Source organism: Magallana gigas, chromosome 1 (assembly GCF_963853765.1).
Source record: "Magallana gigas chromosome 1, xbMagGiga1.1, whole genome shotgun sequence".
NCBI classification, from domain to species: Eukaryota; Metazoa; Mollusca; class Bivalvia; order Ostreida; family Ostreidae; genus Magallana; species Magallana gigas.
The window spans coordinates 73,317,204-73,329,644 of NC_088853.1; the positions used below are offsets into that span (position 1 = coordinate 73,317,204).

The 12,441-nt window shown below is 33.9% G+C and overlaps 1 protein-coding gene and 1 long non-coding RNA gene across 2 annotated transcripts; one reads left to right on the plus strand and one right to left on the minus strand.

The window, feature by feature from the left end:
* Window positions 1–872: 872 nt before the first annotated feature.
* Window positions 873–5,877, minus strand: LOC105336429 (ficolin-2). The gene is made up of 6 exons (XM_034462843.2): window positions 4,990–5,877; window positions 4,548–4,635; window positions 2,115–2,260; window positions 1,864–1,960; window positions 1,405–1,569; window positions 873–1,142 (listed from the first exon to the last, which is right to left on the minus strand). Exons 1-6 carry the CDS (start codon window positions 5,290–5,292, stop codon window positions 877–879), a joined length of 1,065 nt encoding a protein of 354 aa, XP_034318734.2. The 5' UTR covers window positions 5,293–5,877; the 3' UTR covers window positions 873–876.
* A 4,312-nt stretch (window positions 5,878–10,189) lies between these two features.
* Window positions 10,190–11,150, plus strand: LOC117688289 (uncharacterized). Its single transcript, XR_004600999.2, has 2 exons — window positions 10,190–10,461; window positions 10,945–11,150. It is a non-coding gene; the product is annotated as an uncharacterized lncRNA (long non-coding RNA).
* The last annotated feature ends 1,291 nt before the right edge of the window (window positions 11,151–12,441 follow it).

Genomic DNA, 12,441 nt, shown 5'->3' on the forward strand with positions numbered 1-12,441 from the left:
TTTATATTCATGTTGATGTTTGTTTGTATATATTATTGTGTATCGTCGCTTTTTATACGCTCTCATTCAGGGATATGAAACATATGGAACAGCCAGATCAACACTATCAGATAATTTAGTTTGCAACTGCGGCTAAAAATATAATGTCGATAACAATCTGTTTTATCAAGGAATACGTATGATTTAACCATTACTTTTGTTTGATACATATAATATTAATTTCGTAAGTTTTACTGTTTTATTTACCCTTACATTAATGAATATTTCCAATGTGTCTGGTGATGATTATACTTGTGTTCATGCGCCGTGACAAGACTAATCGTATATACAGGATACTGAGAGTCGCAGATTCCCAATACAAAGGGGTAATATACTCTGAATGTTAATGTAAAACATTAAAATTTTACAACATTTAATCAAAAGATTCAATTAATTGTGCCTGTTCGTCTTTTTTTCTGTTGTTATTAAACAACCATCTTAATATCTGTTACCTCAATAGACAGATTCAATTTTAAAAAGTTGAACTCTTTTTAAAGAGTAAAGTTACATCAGTGTATCTGATACTCTCTCTCTCTCTCTCTCTCTCTCTCTCTCTCTCTCTCTCTCTCTCTCAATTGTATTAAGAACCTCTAATATTTGTTAAAAATTAATTTTATTAATAACACTTCTTTTTAATTTTATTAGATACAAATATTTACAAACAGACAAATCATGTTTCCGTAAATAATAATAGGAATCCTATTTCATAAAAGGAATGGCAATTGACTCCAAACAACATAAAACTTAATTTTCGTATCCAAATATATTAATTATACATAAAGTGATAAAGTTGTTTTTTTTTAAATCATCTCCATTTTTGATGACGTGATCAAGTGTCTAGGCAACTCGTCTTACCATTAAGCGAGTTGACTTAAGCGAATAGTACTTATCCCGCCATGGACGATAAGTAACTCCTTTAATGACAGTTGTTTCCCCTGCCAGGTACATGCCGTTAGGGTTCGCACAGCCACAAGAGTTGTGCCACCATCCTGATTGCCACCCAACGGCACATCTATATGGATTGTTATCATTATCTTGATCCCATGTGGAAAACTTCATGTTGTTCAGAACAGTATTACTGTCTGCAGTTGTGAAACATTCCCCTATAAAAACAAAACTACATTCCAAAAAACGATTCTTTCTTAAACTCTGTAACGATTCCGCAACATCATTATTGTTCTGTTATAATATTCTTTGTTTGAATATTACATCTCAAACCATATTGTTAGGATTAAAAAAAAACCCATAATATGACTTAAAATACATGATTCGTATTCAAAATAAAAATATCGATAATTGTTGTAAACAAAAAACATAAAAGCCCAAATGGAGCAAAGTTTGACGCATGAAAGACAGAAATCTCACCAACGTTTCCAGAAAACCCTGACAACGTGACCTTGTACTTGCTAGATTCGTCTCCTAAGTTAAAACTGCTGTATTTGACGTAACGTGTCTGGTTGTCAAAGTCCTCCATGTCCATCCTCATCTCATGCGTCCCCTGACTCAGCAGGTGGTGTAGTTTTTCGTTGCCTGTAATAGCAGTGAGAAAACTTATTGAAACTGTGATATAACACTAAGTCTTTTGGTTTCTTTTAATGACAAGAAATACAAAAAAATAAGTAACAAACTTCAATTGGTTAACCAAATAAATTTTTTACTTAGAGTTATAAAAAAAGTGATGTAAAACTTTTTGATATTTTGTCAATATTTTTAGAGTTATTTAAATAAAATTTGTTCAGATTTTTAACACAAACAACTTTTTAAAAAAAAGTTATATAAATTCTTTTGAATTATTCTGAATTTAAAGCACAGTCAGAATAATACCAAGCCAAAACTCTGATCTCAAATTCCCAAATCCGTTCTTGTACTCTACCCATGTTCTGTAAAAATTCTCAGAACCGTCTTGTCGTCTCTGGAACACCTGAAAATAAAGAAACCAATATAATGATTTTTTTTAAAGGTATGCATTGTGTATTTCAACATATGTACAGCGTTTTAAAAAAAAATTACCCTAAATATCAACCTTTAGAATAAAATGATAATGGATAATGATAATAATAATTAGATATGAATACTGTCCAGCCACCGCCATCTTTCTCCATGTCACAGAAAACTGTCACGTGATTTAGGAATGGCAGCTTTATTGTGTACAGTCCACTAGGTAGGCCGCAGTTAATGTTATGCAGAGTAGTGCAGTCATTTGGAATCAATATGTCATTGTCTAAAAGAAAGGTAATATTACGTATAAATTTAGTATTTTAACATTCAAAGAACAGCAGAAAGTGAAAAAAAAAAAGATAAGGATATCGTTGAGTACAGTTGTGGCAAAAAAAGGATCGGTAGAGAAACCATATGACTGCATCTTTTGCCATGGAGAACGTTAAGTAAGTAAGTAACCTTTGTTTATATTTGAAACCTGTTTTCAACACAACAACTCAATCTCCTTCAAACTAAATGAGATGTGAATTTTTAATTATTGACAATTTGAAGGCACTCAAAGCACTCCACAGTTAGAATTATACTTTGATTTTGTCTTAAAGATAAACTGAACAATATCGACACTTGTATTAATGTGATTATTTTAATTTGCTGTGTCACACACGTATGAAAATATTGACGGATTTTTATTAAAAATACACGTCACGTGTAACGCAAGTATGTTAAGGCCAACTTTAATGATTGTAACTCCAAGGTTAATGAACGTCGATATTATGGTCATTTTAGAAATTGTTCAATTGTAGGAACACAATGCTGAATAATAATATAAAGCGACTGTTTTCACAAGGGAATAATATATCTACTTTAGAATCGAGTTGCTTGTTAAAGCTGTTGTGCCATGGTATCACATGACAGTCAAAAATAGAAAAACTACCCTCAAATTTTGCGGATTTTAAAGCAGTTACATGTACTGCCCATCCATGTTATACTCGTATAACTTGGGTAGACATGGAGTTTTTTTTTAATTATACTAACGAAACAAAGGAGTTCAGCTGCATTCGTCACGTATTTTACATTATATTCTTATGATATTCGCCTATCTTGTTTTCTTTTCATAATCTCTGGGGTAGTGTAAAACTTTAACTTATTTTTGTAAACACTTAAAGATGAAATGCCGGTCAAGCCATATAACTGTTTATCTGCTTCCCTTATTTCACTTGGTGATACAATTTAACGAGGCCGAGTATAGAACGAGTACGCACGCTTTCGCGCAGCGTTTCATTTGTATTGTGACGTCATCTTTTTGCTTTGTTGACGCCATGGCGTGATAGTTTCAACAGCAGATATTCAGCGAAATTTGTTGAAAATAGCTCGTTTGATGCGTAAAATTGATATTATATTGTGGAAAAAATATAAATGTCTCGACGTATAAGCTATATTTGGGCTCGGGTCGAAAACGTGAAGAGGGTTCAGCAAGCCTATCTCTCTGTCACGTTTTCTTAACCCGCCTAAATATCGCTTAATTTATTATGATTAAGACATTAACTATGTATATTTTATAATAATGACCCCTAATATGTGATGTTATATATTTATTTATTGCTTAAATATGTCTGAATGTTTTAATAATACAATAAAGATCACCATTTCCGTCTTTGTCAAATAAGAAATAGTCATTATCTAACAAACTGGGAAATTTGGCATACAAAAAATAACTTTGATAAGACCCCTGAAACAAACGAGGAGGTAAAAGGGTTTTTTTATTTGACCATTTGATGCCTTTTAGCAATAACTTTAATATGTAGAACAGAAAAAGAAATCCCTAGGGCAGAAGTTTAAAAAATGTGAAAAATTGGTACATTTCAAGCAAAATCCCATAAGGTCCTATGTTAAAAATTAACAATCTTTGAGATGACACCTTAAACAAACGGTGTGGTAAATGTCTTATATTTTTATCGTAAAATAATATTTATATTAGTAGAAATTCTTGTAAAAAATTTCATTCAAAAATCTAGGGCAGAAACAATTAGACCCAGCCTCGTTAATATCCATGCCTGTATTATACATGACTATGACGTCATCAATTGTAATGTTACGTAATGTAGAGAAATCAAAGATATATTTTGTTAGTATAGTTTCCATTGACATGTTATGCCTGTAGTTTTAAACTTATGACAAGAAAAATGATTATATAAAATTTACAGGTTTTTGGGGTAATATATGATATCATATTATTCATTGTGACATCATACTGATCAGAGTAATGTCTATTCAATCGATCGCTTTAGCATACCCGCGTAATTAAAGAAAAGCCAGATAATGATGAGTTGTTAAATAAGTTTGAACAAAAGTAACCTCTGATATATGAATGATCCCGATGTAAACAAATGTCGATCGGTTGAATCGCAATTGAAGGCTTTCAGTTTTATCTTTCTTTTAACTTATAGTTTACTTTCAGTTGTACATGTATGCATACTAAATTTCTTGTTTTGTGTTCACAATGAGCAATTTAGTCATTAATTGTGATGTGTGATTCATGAAATACTATAGTATCAAACTTGTAAACTTACCTCGAATACACTGGACTTTGGTACTGGAGAGCGTCACACACATATCATCGATTGAGCAAGCCAGACATCCTTCAGTGATATTCGCAGTCTACAAGAGTGCCATGATGAGAACGACTGATGCAGTTCCTGACATGGTAACACTATGACTTGTCTAACGTTTGAATAATCATGGTCTTAACGAATAGCTTTAAACACAACAATTTATCGGAAACACTTAATTGTTTAAAGTTCAACAGGTATTGGTGATCCCAATACTTCTCATATCAGAAGCTTGATCAAATGACCTAGACATGCTCGTATTAAATTGAATATAGTATTGAAATAATATACGTTCTTAGAATTACATTCAAAAAAATAAAGAAAATAAAGTAAAGCTGTAGGTACTTGTGTATATATAATCAGGAAAAAATAAAAATAAAATGAAGAATAAAAGGAAAATGACCTGGTCAAGTTCAATTCTAACGTAGTCAGGATTTGGTTCCGTTTCATTGATGGCCGACACGAGTTCACACAGCAGTTCCTGTTTTCGGTAGTTGACTCCACGACACAGCTTGGGCCTGTGTCTACATTCCCGGACACATTGCTGCTGACCAACGATCCCCATCACCCGGACAACGGGACCAGTATACCTCTCACCGTGAACAACCGCCGATGTCCCCCCAACGTATAACGATGATAAACAAAACAACAGCGTTGTTAAAGTCATTTCATGCCAAGTTCTACCGACCAAAGTAAAAGGATTCATTTTGTCCTTGAACAACCGAGTGAACTTTCCGAAATGTTCTTAAATACCCTGTGCTGTCTCCAACCTAGTTTGCTCTCTCTGCTTATAAGTACCATTTCTTTCTTTATATTACCGATGTAAATCTAAATGGATTTTAAAGCTCTGACCTCTGTGCCAATTACTGCTTACAAATGTTAAAAACTCGTCTGTGTTTATTGAATTAGATAGGTTAAGAATATAAGATTACACGAGCGGAAAGACAGTTCAAGTACTAGTGGACGTCATTAACAGGATGTCTTATATGTTTTATTTATATTCCTCTGTGTCTGTTCTCTTACAAATATGGCAATGGTACAACACTTCCAAATGAGTTTACAAACCATGCTTGCTTTGAATTGAGTTCCTTTAGAATGTTTTAAAGTTTTATTCAGAATTCATACACGATGCAACCCATTCTCTCTTATTATCACCGATGCAAATCTAAACGAATTTTATGGCTATGAACTTCATGGCTTATATCTCCTAAAACAATTAAGAAATAGTTTGTGTTCATTGGCTATGGCAAGTCAGGAATATACGATTAAACAAACAGAACTACAGTTCAAATAAGAATTAACCTCGTTAAAAGATTTCAATGATTTATTCATTTCCCTATGTTCTCGGTTATGGCAGTGACATAGGACTTCCTATTGCTTTTAACCCCCCCCCCCCCCCGCCCCTGAAACCCTGAAATGATTTATTGTAGACTGTTTTTAAATTGTATTCAGAAATCATAAACAGTGCAAATTTACGAGAAGATTTGCCAGCAGGCATACAATAAAATAGCAACAGTATTTCATATGTAGTGATTTTTAATCTATATAAAATGCTTAAAAAAGATTCGGCCAATATTTCTTTGGGTATATCCAACTTCATTCCTTTTTATTCTATAACTATGTTTAGAATATAAATATAAATGGCAAAGTCAGTAACTGCATGTAAAGCAACGCAAAGGAATTCACAACGACGGTATTATTTCAAAAAAGAAATAACAAAATGGGTAAGACTTCGGCGGATTCCATATTTTTGCGCTTTAATGCAAAAATTGTGAAGGAAATCAAATATACGAATTTAAACTATTTATTTTTCACGAATCAATAAAGCATATGTTTGAAAAAGTGTTTAATCTAACGAAGACTGACTACATATAAATGATCTGACTGTGCTGGGGGGGGGGGGTGTTACTTCATTACATGTAATATGTTGACATTGTTATGTTATTTGCCTTACATTAGAAGATTTAAGAAAAACAGATTAAACAAACTTCCTCAATACATAAGAATTTGAAACGCAATCAAAGTAAATAATTTGTTTAAATGTCATTTGTCAGTTCTGGACCAACAATTAAAATATATATATATAAAAATATAATGTAATACTCATTTTTCTGTTTTGTTTTTGTACGGTTAAGATGTACCGGTAACTCGATAACCTGTGGAAAAATTAATGCCAAAGTTAACTGATCAAAAGTGAGAAATGGGGCAAAATCAGAAAAAAAGAAAGGAAAATTGAATTATATACAGTTAAAAAAGAGATTTGTTTATTCATGCCAAATTCAACGTGGATTAGTATCATTTTTTTTTATCTGCATAATAGTTTTCCAAATGAAGCTTCTACATCAATTTGTGTACCCAATAAGTTGTTTTTCATGTGTTCAGTGTAGAAAATGAATTTTTATATATCGTTTTATATGCAAACTTAAAAAAAAATAGTAATATTTTTGAGAACTTGAAAAAAATCAGTTTATTAAGATATAAAATTCAAGTAGTAGTTTTTATAAACTGACAAGTTCTGCGTTCCCTTAATAAGTTACTTGATTTGTGGAAACCGAAAGGTAGTGCAGTTCTATCTTTAATTTCATTTTCTGTTCCTGTGTATGTTATAACATCGCACATGCGCAAACCACACATTGCGGCAGATCGAGAAATGTCAATGATCGCATGGATTTTAGAAACAGAGCGTTTTTGTATGAACGGATGGAAACAATGTTATGCTGTTTCTGTTATGGAGTTACTTTCATTTAGCTACTGTGTTGAATGTAGTGCCGCCGGGGTTTTCAAAAAGATGCAGACGTTATGCACTGTGTAAGAACGACACACGTGTTTGATGTGGATGCAAAGTAAGACAGCACTGTGTGCGCAAAATAATATGGATACCTTGGAAATCCTTTCAAAGAATAAATATATTTTGTATTTCATTGATTGTTGTTTCCTTTATTCTTTATTACAAACATGTTACTACAATGTTAGTTCATGCATTCAGAAGTCCGTGCTACCTGAGTGCCTCGATCGGAAAGCAACCGACCAATTCTTTCTCAACCGATATATATACCCCAGTGGCAGAGTGCGATGGAAACTAATATGCTTTTATGAAATCATGTCAGCTTTAAGTGGAAAAAATGACAATAAATTGTAAAAAAAAAAATAACGCATAGAAAATAGGCCTTTAAATCACTGTCTCTTAATACGGCAATATCAAAAACTGTACTATAGAAAAAGACGAATTCTATTTAAACACTCTTTCTAAAGTTACACCTCAGTGAACACACAGGTAACTCTACAGTGAACAATGGCCAAGGTGACTTTATAGGACTACTGCGTAAAACTAATAAAAAGGCAAATATTTACAAATAAACTACACCAAAATAAATAAATACTTACCACGTCAGCTATCCGTGTCCGCGTCATATGCTGAACTTGAGAGACTAAAACATGCCACACAGGCTTCTACCACGATACCTCCTTCTAACATTGAGCACGTCTTAATCGCTGGACAGCTTGGCCGGGTATAACCTAGCTCCTATTGTAAGGATTGGTCAAGCCCGTTGCAAAGAATTATGGGTAAAAAACAAAATCGGGTGCGTTCGATATGGACAGTGATTGTCACAGAACCCTAACATACTTCCTTAAGGGGGTTGAGCGGCCATCATGTCGGTTTGAGGATAAAATTGTACATATTTCTTGAACTAGCTTTAATCTGCCCTAATGTCTTAAACTGTTATCAAAAGATAAAAACCAAGAAATTTGAGGCTTTGCATATTCCTTTGCATGCAGTATACAAGAGCAGACCAATGGCGTTTTGAATAACATTGAAATGCACAGCTACAGACCTGAATTCAAGGTTTAAATGAAAAAAAAAATTGATAGATCATTTGTGTCCACCTTGCAACTATTTTATGAGAAGAACAGTCTAACGTTTCTTATTCAAGATGTAACACTGTGACAGAAGAGGGCGTCCTACGTCTAGAATAGGTCTTACACAGCCATCAATTTGTTTGATATGTTCTTGTCTGTGTATATGGAAAACATTAAACTATAATTTTTTTGAAAAAAAGGAATGTAGCTTTTATTTACGACAATCAATAATTTGGACTTCTACCCTACTTGGATAAAACTTAAGTCATTATTATTAAACTACAAAAACCTATATAGAACTGGCATTTACATGTTTGTAACATTCAAAACAGATCATATTGAATTGGAATCTATAAGGTTTTTGTTTTCTTATAACGATATATCAAATGAGTTTTAGGTATAGACTGGATATTTCGTGTTCTTGAAATAGATCTGACGCCAAATGAAAAATAGGATGTCATTTTGTCTAGTACGTATATAAAGTGATTAAAAAGGTTACGAATTGTACTTGTATGCTAAATTTCCATTCAAACCTACATTTAAAACCTCACGTCACGTTCTTTCTATTTTTAAACAGTTGTTTGCCAGTTTGGATAGAAACAAGCGAGTTCGAGAAACATTTGTAGATTGTTTTTAAGTTTTATTCAGGACTCATAAACATTTCAAAGTTATGAGAAGATTTACAAGCGGTCATACAATATAATAGCAATAGTACATTTTTATGATTTGTATTATACATACAAGGGTAAAAAAATATTTTTCGGCCAATATTTCTTTTGTTATTTCGAGCATCAATACTTATTAAATATGAATGAAAATTATGTAACTACATTTAGAGCAATGCAGACGACGATATTTTTACATAAAAAAATAACAAAATGGATAAGACGGATGCCATATTACTGCATTTAAATGCAAGAGTTGTGGAGGAAATTAATGATTTGATTTTAAATCTTTTCTACGAAGAAATATAGCATATGTTTCAATAAGTTTTTATGCTATCGAATACTGATTACCGATGAATGATTTGACTGTGTCGGTGGGAGAAAGGTTACTTGGATACAGTTAATATCACACTGGTATACAAATAATTATACACTGGCATACAGTAAGTGTCACACTGACACACAGTTAACGACACACTGGCTTACGGTTACATGTAATGTCACGCTGGCATACAATTAATGTCACACAGGCATACAATTTATGTCACACTGGCATACAGTTAATGTCACGCTGGCATACAATTAAAGTCACACTGGCATACAGTTAATGTCACGCTGGCATACAATTAATATCACACTGGTATACAAATAATTATACACTGGCATACAGTAAGTGTCAAACTGACACACAGTTAACGACACACTAGCTAACGGTTACATGTCATGTCACGCTGGCATACAATTAATGTCACACTGGCATACAATTAATGTCACACTGGTATACAAATAATGTCACACTGGCATACAGTTAATGTCACGCTGGCATACAATTAATATCACACTGGTATACAAATAATTATACACTGGCATACAGTAAGTGTCACACTGACACACAGTTAACGACACACTAGCTAACGGTTACATGTCATGTCACGCTGGCATACAATTAATGTAACACTGGCATACAGATAATGTCTCACTAGCATACAGATAATGTCTTACTAGCATACAGTTCATGTCACACTGGAATACAATTAATGTCACACTGGCATACAGATAATGTCTCGCTAGCAAAATGTCACAAATCAGTATCTACCGGTATTATATTTGTTTTCTTTACATATTATTATCCTGTAGGGACCCTCTTAAACGTTCCTGTGTAACTAGTTTTATACCCGTAGTGTACCTCTCTGGACACGGTGTCAGCTATAGTACGTATTGGTCAGTTCTTTTCTATTGTTTGATTACTTTATTTAAACTGCCGCATTGCAGACCTGGCAGACAGTGGCCACGTTTTCTACATGACAGGTATGAGCAGCTAAGGTTTTGAGTAACCCTTTCTCCTATTAGGGGTAAGTTAAACTATTTTAAATACTTTTGTAATTTAACTACGGCTCAGTCTTTTTACATTACTGTGGAGTTTATATTAAGTATTTTTTGTTACTTTTGATATACTGGTTTTACGAGGTAGAACTGTTAAACACAGGTGCTTCCTCGCGCGTGTTCCTGTGTGATCACGTGTCGAGTGTGTGTGTTTTATATTGGGATATTAATGCATGATATACTTGTATTTTGCCGTGTAGTTCGATGTACTTGTACATTGTCCATGTAGTACGGAGTATTTGTTTGTCGTTTTGACGTGGTTTTTCTGTGTTAAGTAGTGTGATACTCTTCACGTTATGCAGTAATCGTACTCGCTGTGGTTTCGTGCTATTGTATGGCGTGCTGTTGTTGCCATAATGTTATATTTTTAAGTCCGTGCGACTTAGCCTTTGTTTATGTAAGATATATTAATCATGTAACTCAGAATGTGTTTATTTGTTTAATTTAATAAGGTCCCTATCCAGTTTCTGGCAGTCCATCGCCGTGGTTATACCTGTCCACCACTGTCTCACGCCATGCCATATCTACCCACTCCTATTCTACATGCCCGTGATGGAGACTTGGGACAACAGAAAACTGAAATATTTTAATGTTTATAATATGTATAAATTATGTATATTTGTTTGGTTTTATTTTATATAAAAATTGTAAAAAATAAATCAATCCTGTTGTGTTTGACTGAACAGTCACGACGGCTGTCGTGACACATACAGTTCATGACACACTGGCATACAATTAATGTCACACTGGCATACAAATAATGTCTCACTAGCATACAGTTCATGTCACACTGGCATACAATTAATGTCACACTGGCATACAGATAATGTCACACTGGCATACCATTAATGTCACACTTTGATACAGTTAATGTCACACTGGCATACAGTAAATATCACAGTGGCATACAGTTCATGTCACAATGGCATACAGATAATGTCACACTGGTATACAATTAATGTCACACTGGCATACAGTTAATGTCACACTGGCATACAATTAATGTCACACTGGCATACATATAATGTCTCACTAGCATACAGTTCATGTCACACTGGCATACAATTAATGTCACACTGGTATACAAATAATTATACACTGGCATACAGTAAGTGTCAAACTGACACACAGTTAACGACACACTAGCTAACGGTTACATGTCATGTCACGCTGGCATACAATTAATGTCACACTGGCATACAGATAATGTCACAATGGTATAAAGTAAATGTCAAAGTGGCTTACAGTTAATGTCACACTGGCATACAGTACATGTCACACTGGCATGCAGTTAATGTCACACTTTCATACAGTTAATGTCACAGTGGTATGCAATTAATGTCACACTAGCATGCAGTTAATGTCACACTGGCATACAGTTGATGTTACACTGGCATACAGTTGATGTCACACTGCCCCACAGTTAATGTAACACTGGCATACAGATAATGTCACACTGGCATACAGTTCATGTCACACTGGCATGCAGTTAATATCACACTTGCATACAGTTCATGTCACACTGGCTTACAGTTAATGTCTCAATGGCATACAGTTCATGTCACACTGGCATACAGATAATGTCACACTGGCATACAATTAATGTCACACTGGCATGCAGTTAATGTCACACTGTCATACAGTTAATGTCACACTGGTATGCAATTAATGTCACACTGGCATACAGTTCATGTCACACTGGCATATAGACAACGTCACACTTGCTTACAGTTCATGTCACACTGGCATACAGTTCATGTCACACTGGCATACAGTTGATGTTTCACTGTCATACAGTTAATGTCACACTGGCTTACAGTTAATGTCACACTGGCATACAGTTCATGTCTCACTGGCTTACAGTTTACGTCACAATGGCATACAGTTTATGTTACACTGTCATACAGTTAATGTCACACTGGCATACAGTAAATGTCACAATGGCATAC